The 18,575-nt window shown below is 37.0% G+C and overlaps 1 protein-coding gene across 1 annotated transcript; it reads right to left on the reverse strand.

The window, feature by feature from the left end:
* Positions 1–13,236: 13,236 nt before the first annotated feature.
* LOC137708206 (zinc finger CCCH domain-containing protein 3-like) lies at positions 13,237–17,732 on the reverse strand. The gene is made up of 7 exons (XM_068447227.1): positions 17,280–17,732; positions 16,484–16,653; positions 16,246–16,299; positions 15,191–15,307; positions 14,788–15,081; positions 13,972–14,229; positions 13,237–13,824 (listed from the first exon to the last, which is right to left on the reverse strand). The coding sequence occupies exons 1-7, from the start codon at positions 17,422–17,424 to the stop codon at positions 13,477–13,479; spliced, it is 1,386 nt and encodes a 461-aa protein (XP_068303328.1). The 5' UTR covers positions 17,425–17,732; the 3' UTR covers positions 13,237–13,476.
* Between the last annotated feature and the right edge of the window lie 843 nt (positions 17,733–18,575).

The following is an 18,575-nucleotide window of genomic DNA, read 5'->3' on the forward strand; positions in this document are numbered from 1 at the left end:
TGGTAAATCTTCTCAATTCAAATACCTTGATAAATCTTTTGTGCCTGCTAAGAATCCCCATTCCTCTAAGTCTAACAATTTTAAGGTTAAGACTAAAAACATAGAAAATGTTAGGTGTCATCACTTCAGGACTAAAGGTCATTATAGAAAAGATTGTGAAATATTCAAAGAATGGCTGAAGGCTAAAGGTAGAACTAATGTATATGTCTGTGAGGAATCAAATCTCATTGAAATTCCTGCAAATTCCTAGTGGTTTGATACTGGTGCATTTGTGCATATAACAAATTCACTGCATGGTTTTGAAAAACAAAAACAAGCAAATGAATATAACGTTTTTGTTGGTGAAGGAACCAGAGTTGCAGTTAAGTCTATAGGAAAAGTAAATCTCAAACTATCTTCTGGCTTTGTGTTAGAATTGTCCAACGTTTTATAGCCTGCAATGAGAATGTCTGTATCCAAGTTAGTAACTGAAGGTGTCATTTTCATAGGTGATAAGGAATGCATAAAATTTTTTAGTAAGGGATCTTTAATAGGAAAAGCATTTTTGCATGATCATTTGTGGAAAATGCAGTGCACATTATTGGACAATGAGTTGAGTATTTTGAACACGACTGCCAAAAGAATGCATAATTTTGGCAATTCTTATATGTTGTGGCATAAAAGATTAAGACACATTTCGAAAGATATGATCATGCAATTGTCAAAGTTAAATTTTATACCTGTTTTAGATTTTAATAATGCATCTGAATGCATTGATTGCATGAAGGGTAAAACCACCAATGTTAGGAAAATGGATGCTAACATAAGTAAAAATTTGCTTGAGATTATACACACAGATGTTTGTGGACCTTTTCCTATCAAAACCATTTGTGGAAATTCATATTTTGTGAGTTTTATAGATGACTTCTCCAGACATAGTTACATATTTCTAATAAAAGAAAAGTCAGCACTTCTTTTGTGTTTTAAAGTTTTCAAAAGTGAAGTAGCAAAACAACTAAACCTTATGATTAAGATTGTTAGATTAGATAGGGAAGGGGAATATTTTGGTAGGCACACAGAGGCAGGACAACATAAGGGTCTTTTTGCATAGGTTCTTAAGCAGCAAGGTATTGTGGCCCAGTATACTCCTCCAGGCACACCCCAACAGAATGGAGTGGTTAAGAGAAGAAATCGAACCTTGATGGGAATGGTCAAGGTCAAAGTTACCTGGTTTTATGTGGGGAGAAGCATTGAGGACATCTGACTATGCGTTGATCTGAATGCCTACAAAGTCAGTGCCAAAAACACCTTTTGAGCTATAGACTGGCAGAATACCAAGTTTTCATCATTTTCATATGTGGGGTTGCAAAGCAGAAGCTAGTTTTTACAATCCAAATGAGAGAAAGCTCGATTCTAGAACCAGTGCATGCTACTTTGTGGGATATTTAGAGAAATCTAAGGGTTTTAAGTTTTATTGTCCTCAAGCACATACAAGAATTCAAGAGACTCATAATGCAGTTTTCTTAGAAGATCAAGATGTATCAGACTTGGTTCATGACACTTTTGAGTCTGAAGAATCCGAAAAACTCGATGGCTCAATTCCAATGGACTACAATCATATCTCAGTGCTGCCAAGAACTCATACAGAGGTAGATGATTTTGATGAAGAGACGACACATAAAATAGGTGCTCAAAAATACAAAATGAACATGAGGATGCTTCCTGTGCACGAGATATATCCCTAAATGCTCAAAGTTCTCATATAGAGAGAGATACATGTCAAGTCGGTGATCAATTAAATATGAGGAAGTCAATTAGAGTCAAGAAACCAGCCAGTTCAGTTGATTATGTTTATCTCCAAGAGGCATAATTCGACATAGGTGACATAAATGATCCAGTTACCTACCAACAAACAATTCAATGTCCTCAAGTTGCATTATGGAAGAAAACAATGGAAGAAGAGTTGGATTCTATGTCCAAGAATAAGGTCTGGACACTTGTGAACTCTATTTCAAATGCTAAACCAATCGGTTGCAAGTGGGTTTACAAAACTAAAAGGAATGATGCAGGGAGAATAGAGAGATATAAGGCTCGGTTAGTAGCCAAAGTCTTCACTCAGAGAGAGGGGATTGATTACAATGACACGTTTTCACCTGTTTCTTCCAAAGATTCTATGAGGATCATCATGGCTTTAACATCTCATTTTGATCTGGACCTATACCAGATGGATGCTAAAACTGCCTTTTTGAATGGTGATCTAGAGGAAGACATATACATTGTGCAACCTTCCGGATTTGTTGAAAGGGGGAAATAGAATATGGTCTGCAAACTGAATAAGTCGATTTATGGACTTAAACAGGCATCTAGGCAGTGGTTTCTCAAGTTTGATTAGGTAGTTACTGCTCATGGTTTTGTTGAGAACAAGATGGATGATTGCATCTATTTAAAACATAAATGATCGAAATTTTTTGTATGTTGATGATATTCTGCTTGCAAGTTCAGACATACAATTTCTTAAAGAGAACAAGACTGCTTGGGATTGAAATAACAAGAGATAGAAAGACCAAGCTTATGGGGTTGTCTCAAAAGGGCTACATTGGAAGGGTATTGAATAGATTCAATATGAAGAAATGCAATAAGGCGGATGTTCCAGTTAATAAAGGTGACAAGTCTTCAAGAGATCAGTGTCTAAGGAATGAGAAAGAAGTCGAGTTAATGAAGATGAAGCCTTATGCCTCATTAGTTGGAAGCATTATGTATGCCAACATTTGCACAAGGCCTGACTTAGCATTCATTGTTGGAATGTTAGGTAGGTTTCAATCAAATCCAGGAGAATCTCATTGGGTGGCTGCAAAGAAATGATACTTTGGAGTTGATTGAGTTTACAGATTTAGATCTTGCTGGGGATGTAGATGAGAGGAAATCAACCGGGGTTTACATCTTTATGCTAAATGGTGGTGCTATCTCCTAGAAAAGTGCTAAACAAACAATAGTGTCTACTTCTACAATGGAGGCTAAATGAGTTGCGTGTTTTGAAGGAATGAAACAGGTAGTATGGTTGAGAAATTTTGTTGCTGAGATGAGAATTGTTGACTCAGTTAAAAGGTCTTTAAAGACGTTTTGTGACAATAATGCTGCTGTGTTTTTCTCTAAGAACAATAAGAGAACTTCAGCTTCAAGACTAATGGATGTGAAGCTTCTTAAAGTCAGAGAAATGGTGAAGAAAAGAGAGATCGAAATTCTATATTTGTCTACTGAAAAGATGATTGCTGATCCTCTTACTAAAGCTTTGCCAAACAATGTGTTTAAGGCACATGTTGCTAGAATGGGAGTGTTAGAATCTTTTGATAAGTGGGACTAAGCAGTGATCAGGTTTGGGATTATTTTGAGGTTGCAGTGTTTATATGTTGTTGCAATTGAAGATTTCTCGAGTTTAGTTAGTTGTGAGAGCCTGGTATCTTTATTTAGCTAGTTTTCCAGCTTGACTTTCATTTTGGTTTTCATCAGTATTCAATTTTTCCGTTTTAGTTTGCTAGTAAATCAGTTTGTGATTTTACTAAGGTATACTTTGAAACTATTTAGAGTACCGTTATGTTTTTGAATGGTTGTTGTTTTGGTTGTTTGCTGAGATTTTAAATGTTATTGGGTTAAAATTGGCATAAATCAGTGGGAGTAATGAGTATTGGAATTATTGTGATTGTTGAGTCGTATAGTTACAAAATACAAATTTGGATATGTTGTGATTCTTGGATGAAATCTGAGATTGTGCAGATAAAGTTTTAGAGTTCCATATTTTGAATTGCATAGGTGAGTTTGAATACGAAATTGAGAGCCTTATTATTAGACTTAGTGATCACTTCCATAATTCATTTAGTTAATCATTGTGTTTTCGTATTCAAGTGGGAGAATGTTGGAGCATGAGTATGAAACATAATTGAAGATTAACTATAATATTGAATGAATTATTGACTGGAAAAGTCTTGATAATATGCTCAATTGAATCCTATTCTTTGTAGGATTATAAGTGCTTTCAATGTTCCATTGTGAAAAGGATTTAGATTCTGCACTGATTGATTTTGTACACTTATAATATGATAAGGTTTTATTTTAGAGTTCAACGCTAATTCTAATAGGAGAATGAGTTGGATTAATATTGTATATAACCTCAATCACTAGTCTTGCGAAGATCGTTGCTCATCTCATGTTGAATATGTCATTTGGTGTAATTAAATATAATGTTAAGATAATTATGTAACCATGTTGGGTAAATTTAAACGATTACAGTGTAACCTTACCTTAGACGTTGTATGTTGACATTATGTTGTAGTACGATTATGATCTTGTATAAGTTCATAATGTTCCCTAATAATAACATATGTCTATACTGTAATAGTACACCACTAGTATAATGATAAACCTTAATATAACCATGTTAAGTACAAAAACATGCCTTGACAATGTAATAGGACATCCACAATAGTAATAATCACTTCATTATTTGTTTTTGATTTTAATGTTATCATAATTATGTAACCTTAAAGTGTAATTTGAACTATCATAGTGTATCTTAAATGATACCGACACCTTACGTTTTAATAAGATACCATAGAATCTCCCTTTCAAAATATAAATAGAAAACTACAATTATAGATAATATTTTATACTATTAGTAAAAATCATTTTTTTATAGGATGCCAGATTCAAGAACCGAAAAATTGATACAAGACGCCAAAAGTACGAGTAAATACTATTAATTATTTGAACTACGAAATCTTGATATATAACCATATATCATTTGTTGCCAACAAAAAGCATACTAGAAAATCAACTATGTGATTATTATGTTTAACATGTTGCAGTCTTATTAGATTAGGAATGTGATTGTGTAAATTTTAGTGTATCTAGGGATATCTTGGAATATTCCTTAGGGTTAGATATTATCCTATTAGGGTTGTAATCCTATTAGGGTAAAGATTTAACATTTCCTACTACTATAAATAAAGGCATAATGGTAGGATTTAACATTCCCTACAACTATAAATAAAGGTATAATGGGGTGAGATAATACACACCTCACAATTACACATCTCTCTCTTTCTCTCTACTATTGTCGCACCCCCTCTCTCTGGCCTCTAAATAGTTCAGTAAATTAGGCATACAACACGTTATCAAGCACGCTCTTAATGTTGCGCTAAAGAGAGTTTATTCTTCAATTAGGAGAGTATTGCGTTTTAATCATTCTCTTTATGATTAATTTATTTTATTGAATTGATCTATATGCTATTGATTCAATTTAATTTTTGTTTTTTGTTGAATGTGATACAATGCATTGGAGATGCAATTCCGGCTTTCTGAGAATGATCTTCTACAAATTCAAAGACTCAATTGTTTTCTGCCAATCAAGTTCTTTTAAAATAAATTAAGATTTTTGAAATTGCTATGAAACATGAAAACATTCCCCATGATACATAAACCACTTGCATTTACATTTTTCTTCCGATATATATTATATGTGTTCATATATTTGTCAATATATATACGTTCATGCATTACGCAATTATAAAATCGCTATGTGTAATTTGTGAGTCAAAGAATCTAATTAAAATATAAGCATAATTTATTTAGGGTAAAGTAAAAAAACCTACTTCAACTATTCGGGTCACGACAGTTTCATACCTCATCTTTTAAAATTGACAATGTCATACTGCATCTTACGAATTTGTGACAATGTCATACCTCTGTCAATTTTTCTGTTAGTTTTTCTGTTAAGTGCTGACGTGGCAAGAGACGAGGACCACTCACTAATAGAAAAATTAATAGAACTTAATAGAAAAATTAACATAAAAACTGACGGAGGTCTGATATTGTCACAAATTCGTAAGATGAGATATGATATTGTCAATTTTAAAAGACGATGTATAAAAGTATCGTGACACCAATAGTTGAGGTAGTTTTTTGTACTTTACTCAATTTATTTTTTATTTTTTTTGGTTCTGAAAACCTCAAAAAAAAAAAATTAAAAAAAAAAAAAAAAGAAAGAAAAAAGAAAGGGAAAATCGCGCTCGCGCCTAAGCCGCCCGAAGTCGAGCCGCGCCCTTTTTCAGGCGTGAGCCGTCCAACCCAAAGAGCCAGTATTTCTTGGCCCAGAACCCAGAAATGACGTCGCTCGACGTCGTCTTCAACGATGGATTCCAGCTTCGCCGCCCCTCCTATTTCATCGCTTAAAATCGAATGAACGTGGGGCCAGACTAGCATGTCCACCAGCGCACAGAATGGTTCCCGGCGTCTGGGTCTTAAAAAGTCCAGAAGAAATCCGACCCAGATTTGGAGATCCACCATGATTTTCACATTGAAAATCTCATCTCCGTCATGAGCTTACAGTTCCCATTCGAACCTAGGCTCACCTCAGCTCGTTTTCCCGCCTGAGAACACTGCCATTCATGGCGACGCCGTCGAGCAACTCCGGCAATCCCTTACCTAGCTTCGCCGGGCCTTCTCTCAGGACACCCCAGCCCGTTTTCCGGGCTTTCTGTTCACTCAGCCCAAAGCCCAACTGGGCTTATGTTTCTTTCTTTTCTCTTCGACCCACTTACCTACAGCTGGGTTGCTAGCCATTAGGCTGTTAGGCTGTTCCTGTCGGCCCATTACATCGTAGCAAGCATGCAGCATGCTTTGCAGGTTATTGGGCTGCCCAATGCAGCTAACTCGAGCCCAATTTGGGCCTACTTTTCCATGTGGCCTGCAGCCCACATTAAATCACATATGGGACTAGACAAAATTTTCATTTATTTTTATTTTGCTTCTACAATCGACCCTGAATAATCCTGATCTATTGAATTAATTAAAGTGATTAGCAATCCACTAATCTAACAAGACATCCAAAATTATTGGCCTGAAGCCCACTTTTTGAACATTAACGATTCAATAATATATATTTTTTTTTTTGAACCGCCGACTCATTTTCGTAGTCCCGAAGTACTTACACTTGAGTTCCTGAAGCAACTCAAATCCACTACACTTAAATCAATATATTGTATTATGTGTTATTGCAGGAACCTTTCTTTTATGAACTAAACGTTCATAAACTAAATTGAACCTGTAGTTTCGAATTTAGCGCCTTTGAAACCCGAAGTTTTCATAAAACAATACATCCATGAAAACCCGACGTTTTTCATGTAAACCATGTCTTAGAACCCGAATGTTTTAACTTTGGTGTTTATGGAGATCTTATTTCCATAGCACCAATCACAATCTTATTCCCTCCAATCAATGGATTGTCGAACTGTAACAAGTTCGATTTCACTGATTTGGACGTTTCTTGATAGAAACCACTGTATGTGGTTACAAGATGTGAATCTCAATTTGAATATCAAGAAGCTGAGAAACCATTGAAGCTAACAATGGCATGGAAGAGCTGAATAAGACTCCGTCATGCTCTTCATTCGAAGACTTTATGACCGAAGCATTTAAAACAGAAGTACCTCTCGAACGAGGATTCCCTCTTTAGCTTGCTCCTACGGATCGTCTAATCATGTAAGATATTGCCTGAAGCACACCATGACTACGTCCATGAATGAGTATGATTCTGAAATTTATAAATTCGATCAAATTTTGATTAGAGAATACTTTCTCGTTCTTCCTTATTTCTAACTCATTCTTGAAGAAGCAGCGTAGAAAGCGGATGTTTATCAAATTCTTGGATTTGATTACTACCACATTTGTGAAAGAAAGGTACCCCAACAATTCGGTTAGGAGGTACCGAACGGTATACACCTAGTTTCGGCTGGAGTCTACCAAATGGTGGTGCCTTGCTTCGGCAAAGATGCATTGAAGGGCATGCTCTACTTTGGCAGAGGTGCACTGAAAGGTATTCATCTGCTTTGGCAGAGGTTTACCGAACATACTCCTTTAACTTCGACCGAAGCCTACCGAACACAAGTCTGGGTTTGTTTCTCTCATGATCCAATTTCGAGTTTATTTTTACAACCTATGGTAGAATCAGGCCCTGCCAAGTTGTGGCACCTAAAACCTAAAACTTCAAGAATAAGGGATAGTATTCCCAAATCTTAACCTTGCAGAATCTACTTCCGTCTTGATGGAATAGATAATTTGTTATGCACCTGTTTGTGCCTTTACCAATGTCGTTGAGGAGTACCGTTCTTGTAGTCAATACGTGAGACTAATTTTGCTCCACTAAACATCGTTGGAAGAGCAGAATTTTGACATGGATGACCATGTTGGCCGAATCCCCTTAGTAAACCATTTACTTTGTGAACATTTTTTTTTTTTATGTTCTTGGATTCACATTTGGTGTTTATTTTAGTTGTGGATAATCATATTGATATTGTCCTCGAATATGAGTTAATTGAATCATGTTTCTTAAAACATGTGACTGAATTCAATTAAACACGTGATTAGGTACAAATGTGGGATAGTTAGTTATCTGGATGAATGCAATACTACGCACACTAACTTTTTACCTAAATCACATATCTAGCAACGACTTTAGGTCTATCTAACCTGATTAAGAGCATTGGCACACTTCTCGTTGTATGAATAGTACTAAATCACGATTTTAGAGACCTTATATTCTCTTTGTTCTGGAAGAACGTCGTTGAGCATTAAAGATATTCGAGATGACAATGATCATGAATGAACCTACTAATGGAAAATAGAGTGAAATATCTTTACACCACCTCGAAAAATGAGCATGAAGCTTCATTTTAGGGCCAATGGGCTACCTTCTGATTGGGATATGCCACATGTGGCCGGCCTAGAGCCTGGTGATTCGAGTAGTTTACTTGCCTTGACACGACCATTTGAGACACTTAGGTTGAACAATGATGCTATGATGGATCTCCTTACCCGAAGTAAGGATCTTGTGCCTGTAAGCACACTTTGCCAAACCTGCTCGTTTGGGAAATTGATTTTGTACATCATTTTTAGCAAAGATACGAAATAACCCTATTTTCACAGTGGATTCAAGGGAATATATCTGGACTAATCCAACCAAAATGTGGACCATATAAATACTTATGGTTTTGGTTGATAAACCGACAAAATGGTTACATGTTTGTCCACACACATTGCTGCTAAACCTCTTGGCCGATTTTAAAGGGTTCACCACCCTAATTATCCCATAAAGTCTGGAAGACTGGATAATGCCGGAAAGTTTATATCGAAGATGTTTCGATAACTATTGTATGTCTTTTGAGTTTGTAATTGAACATCGAATTCCCATGTTCATCCCAAAACAGCTCACACAGTGATCATAAAGTGCAATTTAGTTAATCGCTCGAACCTTGGTGAACTTACCAGGCTTTCGGTTTCTGCCTATGGCTATGCAATCTTGTACGCAGCTATGTTGGTCTGCCTTAAGGCCTATTGCCACCCAACCATTTTCGACGTTACAGTTGGTTACTGGGTACGAACCTAACGCTTCGTATTTACGCGTTTGGGGTGTGTATTCCATATGCTAAGTTACGCCGCCGCGATGTACCAATATGGGTCCTCACAGAAGGTTGTGAGTCTTTGTCGATTACGATTCTTCTTCACACTAACTCTCTTAGAGCCTCTGCAATCAATCTCTTTATCGCTCATTTGCAGATTGTCACTTCAATGAGCTAGTCGTCCCGGCGTTATGGGGAGATAAGAACGTCAACGTTCCTGTAGAACGATGCAAATTTGCGTGGACGTTGCCCATTATGTCTCATCTCGATCCCCGTACCGCATGCGTATGATAATCAAGTGCAATGTATTCTAGCTTTCAGAATGTTGCTCCAGACGCATTCTTTTGACCTAGCTAAAGTGACGAGATCATATACGAGCTACAAACATGCCTGCGAGGATAGACGTTCTTAAAGGACGTCGAGTCAACATCCTCAAAGGGTGTGCCACCCCTGTTAGACGGTTTGGCCGCTCCTGATGGACGGTCCGGTACACCGGCAGATAGCCAATCAATCTGTCTCAGCCTAAAACACGACAAATCACTCGGTTCATAGGATTCACTTCCCTAGAAGATGAAGTTCATGACATAAAATGAATCTATACTCAATCGTTGTCTCAATCATTTCCATCTCATGAGATTAATCCGGATTACTCCTGAGTCTTGAAGTTCTTGGTCAAGTATACTAGTTTGGATGAGATAATGGAATTGGAATGAGATTATCATTGATGATGTTTTCACTTATATGATAGCTACCAACGTAAATGAAAAGCCATGATATCGAACAGTGTTCTATTGATTAGTGACAACGTAGAATTGATTGGACAATCGAAATTACAATCCAGGTTAAAATTCCTTTACCAAAGTGTGTTTTGGATCCATAGTTTCTACACGGCCAGAATTAACCATGTCGTGTTACTAGTGGGAAAGGAATTGTAATAAGATGAATGAAATAATGTGATATGATGCACGTGGTGCAAGGTTTTTCTCAAACGCCTTGTGATTGATTGTAGCATTATGAAATGCGGTTAGTGTTTCTCCATGAAGATATTGATACAGAGATTTACATGTAAGTTCTCGAAGAATTACATGGACTGGTTCAAATAATTCCAAACCAGGGAACACTATCTCAACTTGTTTAAGGCGTGCACTTATGGATTAAAGCAATCCGACGAATGTGGTATACCCGTCTAAATGATTATTTGATCAGCTAGGGATATGAAGTATGCCCTTGTGTGATAAACTATGAAGTCTTATTCCGAATTGCTAGAGTTACAGTTTATGTCAAATGACATGCATCTCACTAAGACTCTAGAAGAGCTTCAGAAAACTGTCTCACTTAAAGACGAAATTTGAGATGATGGATCTTGAGAAAACTCATCTTGACTTGAAGTTTAAGCGTTGTTTTGACGATACTTTGGTCTACCAGTCAAACTACACCCTGAAGGTGTTACCTTTAAGTATACCTATGATCTTCCATACACTATATGCAAATAAGACCTTTGAAGAGGTTATGGAATCCGAAATTCCATATCTAAGTTCAACTTTGCGCTTTGTTGTACTTAGCTCATTGCGTTAGAATAGGACGTCTCCTTCGTTGTTGATCTATTGGTAAAGATGCAGTACTGCGCTTACATGCAACCACTGAATTGGTATTAAAGACGTTTTTCCGATACCCTGAAAGGTACTACGGATTTTGGCTAATCCCAAAGCATCTCAAGAAGATTCGACCCCTTGATCCTCAGAATGATATTTGCCTTGTTGTTATATTGATGCTGGTTACTTATCAAACTTGCACAAGGCAAATCCCGAATGGTTATGTCTTTACCGTTAGGGATATCACAATATCTTGGAGGTCTACAATATGACCTTAGTTGCAAAATCTTCGAACTATCCCAAGACTCACTTTACTTCACTACGCCACACGTGAGACATGGTTGAGAGCCCTTGTTAAGCATATTCGAAGTACTTGCTGTTTTCATCCATTGTTGAGTCCCGACGACGAGCCATGAAGACTATTTTGCATGTATCAACCTGACCAAGATATGATACATTCACAAAGTCAACGTCAAGACATATTGTGTCTACATCACATTAGCAAAGCATTAGGAGATTGAAGTCATGCAAGCCGATCCCAGACAACCTTGCCGACTTGTACACGACATCACTACCAAAGTCAACCTTCCAGAAGCTTGTCCAAGGAATTGGTATGCCTAACTATTCATATGCAATGCTTATAGTTCTCATTTGGAAGTTTTGTCAAACTCAAAGGGAGTATCCAGAACTATACTCACTTGATCTTAATGTACTCTTTTTCCCTACAATTAGGAGCATTTTTCCCATTGGGTTTTTGCTACCTAACTAGGTTTTGATGAGGCACCCATCCTGGGCTGGTTATACCCTTGTGAAATCTTCCACTTACGTCTAGAAGACGTTTAGTTTTGACTTAATGCAACTTCTCATTTTTCTCCTTAGTGTATGGGTTTTTCTCCCTTGTGGGTTTTACCATAGCAGGTTTTGTGAGTTTTACTTTTCATGCATTCTTCCGTTAATTTGAGACTCATATTCGTTCATTGTGCTGATGACTTCATCAACTGAACTTACTTCATCGTTGAAGACCTGATGCACCATTTATTTGAGTATTTACACACTCAAGGGAGAGTGTTGCAGTCCTATTAGTTTAGGAATGTGATTGTGTAAATCCTACTGTAGCTAGGGATATCTTGGAATATTCCCTAGGGTTAGATATTATCCTATTAGAGTTGTAATCCTATTAGGATAAGTATTTAACCTTCCCTACTATAAATAAAGGCACAATGGGGTGAGATAACACACATCTCTCTCTTTCTCTCTACTATTGCCGCATCCCCTCTCTCTAATCTCCATAATAGTTTAGTAAATTAGGCCTACAACACAACAAGCTTAATGACAAATGGTAAAATGCCCATTAATTTTTTATTAACACTATTTTAAACACAACGGGTATATTTCAAAATACCCGTTACTCGGACTATACTTTTACGCATACATTTTTTGGATGAAATAGAAATGACTCCAATTGTGCTAATTTTAACACAATCTTAATAGATGGCACAAAAATAATTATTAACATGTCATTTATTTAAAAATAAGAGGAAATCTGTTGCATAGCATTTTTTTTTTTTTTTTGTTTGTTGAGAAAACACATGTAGAGGGGGATGTAACACGAGGAATTCCTAGGAGTTCACCCATCCTAATACTACTTTTCGTCTAAATTCACTTAACTTTGGAGTTTTGATGAAATCCGATGTATGAGAGATAGTACGATCCATTATGTTGTACAACTTGAATTTGACATGAGGCTTGAAATTAGAGGAAGATAAAAATGGGAGGGGGAATAAAAGGAAAGGTAACCAAGGCCCAGTCATTAGAAATTTGGCCCAAGAGGCCCAGTTATGCATTTTCTATCATACATACATGTCACACTCCAACTAAGGCACATCTTAAAAGGAAAATACATACATTTCTCGTTGCAAACAAATTATAGTTTGACATGTGTAAAATAAAAAAAAAATCTTTCCTTTTGTGAATGTTAACGAGTCGGACTATATTTTGTAAGCAAGGAGCATGTACTTCTTCCATGTAAGGAGTCGATCAATATTCTATCCGACAAGAAGTTTGCAATATGAGTCACAAAACCGACACCTGAGGCCAGTTCGACACATTCTTCACATCCAAATAAAACACCATCCAGTCAGCCAAAGTATCATCCAAATTTAAGAAAACCAAAACTCAGTTTAAAAGATGGAGATGTGAGAAACCAAAAACGGAAATCTTACAATTTTTCACCTGCATTTTATTCACCACCAAAAAACACAGAAGCTAATCCATGCCCACACCCAGTTTTTTGCTCATCAAATCAATCTCCAAAGAACCCTAAATGCCACTCCGCAGATTCACAGGTGAAAAAGGTGGGCAGGAGAGACTGTATTCGAAATATTCCCTTTTAACATACTAACATAAACAAAAACAAGCAAATTTCACAGCCCACAACAAAAATATCCAGCGTTGGCTTAACCAGACTGTTCTTGTACAGGTTCTGGGGAGGATGGAGAAGCTGGCAGAGAACCCACTTGTTCCGGGGAATCTTCTGAAATCTTTGTATTGGAGTTTTGGTAGTTGTTGCTCACTGGTTTTTTGACCCCATCAGGAGATTTTGATGGTATGGAAGGGGATGTCTCTAGTCCATGAGCCACTGGCCAGCCTCTTGGATAACTTAGGAGAGATGAATCAAGCACTGGCATCGCCTGCATACCGAAATTATAGCTAGCAGATTGTTCCATGTAGGGATGATCAAATCTGCAAGTCGGTCCATACTTGCAGATTCCATACATTATGAAGTATGAGCATGCAGGTTGCCCCTGCACATACCCACACATTAACACGAGGCTCGTTAATGAACAAAGGAATAATGGTAAAAGAAACATTGAAGCATTCTCTGAATTGTTTATAAGAACTGAACGCACTGACCAATGTAGATATCACAGTGAACTAGAAACAGAACTTACAGGTCTCGAAGGAAGCCCAAGTGGGCTTGCAGCAGATTCTGCGATCCTTTCTTTGGGGTGATGGTATTTGCAATCTATTCCATATTTGCACGTCCCAGTATTCATAAAGTACCGGCATTCAGGCTGATCAGGCCTCTGTGGGAGACTTGGACTTGACAAATGAACCTGCCCGTTGGAAGCTGACTCTCCCTGAGTTCTAGAGTTGTATGTGAGGTTGGATCCAAGAATACCAGTGGAAGACACAGGGCTCATGTTTCCCTATTAAACAGATAAAAGCATGTTTATTCAAAGAAGCATTTAATGCACCAAAACCTCTTTAGTCCACGGTAAATTAAAAGAAATCAACAAACAGGCCTTTCTGAGCATCCATATCAGCTTAAAGGACGAATCTTAAAGACTTTGTGCAACATAAAGAACAAATTCTAAGGATAAAGGACAAATAATTGTAAAACATGACAATGTTAGCCTACAAGTTAATGAGAAGCAAAAATTCTTCATTGATCGGGATAGAAAGAAACAGAAAGAAGCAGGGTGCAGCATCAATGACAGTGCACCATGGTAACCCACTGTTTTTGACAGATGACTAGTCAACGAACTTTTAAGACAACATAAACTCTTCGTACTAATCAACGCACCAGTGTCAACTGAACTAGATTATCTTTGCAGTGTACACCCAGAGAAGAAAAAGGCCATATCCAAGTTTAATACAACTTAATATACCAGACAAAACATTTCCTCGCAAATGCATGGCAGTTACTGTGAACATAATAAATGTGATGTCAATCTTTTGTTATATTAAAGAAATAATACACTAACCACATAGGTGTTCCATCCATGGGCAGGCACAATGCCTTGGGGCGGAAGAACAACAGGCATGTAAGACTGAGGAGTCTGTAAACGCGGGCCTGATACATACGGCGCTCTTGGAAATGACCATGCAGAAACTCCACCTACATAAGGTACACCTGAAGAAGGCACAACTGCTGAGCTTGCAGATCCAAAAGCAGGTAAGACAGTGCCCACTGACTGAGGCTGAGGATGATGAAACTTGCATGCAGGTCCAAATTTGCACGATCCAGTTCGCATGTAATAAGGACATGATTTTTCTTCCTGAAAAAATTCAACGTAAATTTGTTAAACAAAAAGAACTCTTATTCTCAAAGTCTAGCAGCAATTTAGATAGCAATTAGAACTTTAGTAACAACATAAAGGAAAGAACCTGATGCATGGGGAGTCCTAAAACGTTGAATAAGACTGGTCCAGCTCCACGCCTGTCCCTTGGGTGATGGAATTTACATGTTGATCCATATTTGCAAGTTCCTGTCTTCAAAAAATACTGCAACACATGTTTGCCAACAAAGGGAAGTCTATCAGGTTTCACATTAAGACCTTTATTTGCTCTTTTATATTTGCTATTATCATTTATACTGATATCAATCCAAGTATGAAAGTTCTTTTATCCAATGGAAACCAACATCTCACAGATATATTAAGGAACTAAAGGGAAAAAAATGTTGTATCTTTTAATCCCATGCTAATTGAAACAAGGAATTATTCCTACTAATGGTGACGAAATTTAACAAACGTATAGAGAAAATAATGATTGACTACTCATAACCAATTACAATTTTGGATGAGGTCTTAGAAGAAGCTCATGCTAGAAAGAAAGCATGTGCAAGAACCAATCAGGAAACAAATCCGAGGACTTCCTGGATGGATTGACGACTGCTTTACTCGGTCCCTTTTCCACTGACTTCTTCCTTCATTCAGAGAAGTCACCAGGAATGGAACCAGAGGAAAGTTGTAGGAAAATACTGACTATAATGGGAAAATTTTCAGAACAAGCTTGCTACAGATTCTCACACCAACATTTTCCATAAAAGTCTGCACTTAGATAAATTACATTTTTTTGAGAGGAATAGCTTGGTTACATTATATCTTATGCAACTGACCACTCCAATGTTCTGCTTGTTTCACAAGCCCACACGACAAGGATCAGCAGTTGATTTGCTAGTTCTCATCATATGACTGTTTAAATAGCCAATTACATCATTTGTATACCTCATAAACATATATAAACTCAACTCAGAAAAGCCTATCCATGAACAAAAAGAATACCCCATTTTCTATCTTATCCATGGTCGTAGAACTTCTAATCTTCTACGACATAGCAAACACCGACAAAGGAAGCAGACGAAGAAGGAAAGGATGGAGAAGAGTGAGTAAGAAAGAAGCTTCTTATTCAACTCAACCTGAACTAAATGAAAATCTTACCCCACAGTCAGGTTGTCCAACTCTTTCAGGGAGTTCTCCATTGTACTGATTACCCTGCAGATATATTAATGTACTAGAAGGATTAGTTCACTAATACGCTTCGAACTGAAATCTGTATGGTTAGCCAGAAAAGACAAAGAAAGAAGCTGTATAGAAGCAACCGATGAATCTCCTCACAACACTTCATCAAAATGCAATCACTTTATAAAAGCTATGCACATCAATTAGAAGCAATTACCTGAGAAGCATATTTAGGGTGATTAAAACGACAATTACTTCCATAACCACACAAACCAGTCCTCAAATAATATATGCAGTCAGGTTCACCAGGTCGATCAGGGTACGAGTTTGCCTGAGCCACACTGCCCCGGTCTTGATTATCATTTATTGTCAACCGCCAAAATGCATCTGCAATGCATACAAGAAATAAATGTGAAAATTACATATGGAAATCAAATCAGAATTGCATAATCTATATCAGAACTCCTCAAAAGCATTAACCCAAAATAGAAAAAAGATTACAACTCTAAAACAAGATACTTATAAAGAAATAAAACTCAGGATTGATGTATCGATGCGCAACATGAACACTAAAAAAGGAAACTCTGAACACAAAATGTTCCAAACAAATCGACAAGTTTAGTACAAAGCATAGTTCTTCAAAAATTCAATACGAATTCGACTAGCACCGACATCACAGTTCTTACCACCTAAACTCCCCCATGTCACAAAAATAAAAGGTAAAGTTTTTACAAAGCTGAAGATAAAAACACTCTTAATTTTCACAAACACAAATTCCCAGATAAGCCACAAATATGCATTGCAACCTACCATTAAGGCACTCCAAAACCATGATTACAACAATACATCACCAAAAACACACGATCAAAACAATTCAATACAATCCCAAACTAAATCCACACATAGCACATTGCACCTTCATGATCACAAAATCTTACAAACACAATATTCCAATACAAAACCATCCTCAGATCGTTAAACTCTCAACTGGGTACACCAAAAACCGGTCATACCTTCCACGTTGCCATCGGATTGATTCGGAACAGCATTCTTCAGAGCCTGCCGAGCGTCCGGCATCGGTGGTACCACAGAGTTCGCGTGCACCCGCCCTTTGTGTTGCTTTCCTCTGCTTTTCTCAGCTTCACCAACCAAACTCATAAAAAAGCTTCAAACTTTCTGAGGAAATCGCAGCAACCCACCTCCCAAATCTCACAAATTTGCAGAAAAACAAAACCCAAATCAGAATTAAAAGGCTGTGAGGAGGCCTGTGAATGTGACGATGATGATCATAGACTGAAAAAAACTTGAGGAGAGAGGAAAAAAAAACAAAAAGCTTTTTTGGAGCATAACAAAAGGGGACTGAGAATCAGAGAGATATAATAATCTCTGCAAAATCTAAATAAAATTATGGCTGTAGCAATGTGTGAATTGGAATTTGATTTAATTAATTTAATTTTTGTGCTCTCTTTTTTTTTTTTTTTTTTCCGATTATACCAAAAAAGCCAAGGTACTGTTGGGAATCTATAAATAGCACTCCTATGTGAAAAGACGTTTATGCCCTCCACGTGTCAGGCTTAGATATTGTGTTTATTAAGAGTAATTACGTGGTTAATGACTTTGATTACTTCACAAGCATGTTGCCAAAAATAAAGCACAATGGCCCAAAGGCCCAGGCCATTGTTTATTGCATAGTTTGCTCAGTCGACAAGGATATTATTGTCTTTTAGTATTAAAGTAATGTACCCTTGATGAGTATGCATCAAGGTGTGAAAAGAATGGGTTGAAGGATATGAAATTGAATAAATCAAGATGGTTGATTTAGAGGGCTTTGATTTGATATTGATTGTTGGATTTGAAACACAACGGGATAAATGTGGAATGTCATTTGCAATAGCAGATGAGATTTGATTTTATTAGTTTCACGTTTTCTTTTGCCAAATTCAATGAACGATACAAAATTAGTGTAATCAATTGACGTGTGTGATTTCAAGATAAAACTGGTGAAATATGGCGACAGTTTGACACGAGTTAGTGACTCGAATTTGTGATGTCATAGAGGTAGTGACGCTTGACTATGTTTTATTCACTCAACGTGTTAACTTTTCATTTGACTGTCTGTAATCTGTAACGGCCACATACACTGCATGAAATGGGGAAAAGACGTGTTTATTATATTTTTATTTTCTTTTATTGGATTCGAATAAATGTGAAATATTTGTATCACCAAATGATGTATGTGATTTCCAGGGAAGTAACTGTTGGACTAGATGATTTGGAGTTCTAAAAAAGTTTGTATGACTCATAGATCT

This window comes from Pyrus communis, chromosome 11, assembly GCF_963583255.1.
Source record: "Pyrus communis chromosome 11, drPyrComm1.1, whole genome shotgun sequence".
NCBI lineage: Eukaryota > Viridiplantae > Streptophyta > Magnoliopsida > Rosales > Rosaceae > Pyrus > Pyrus communis.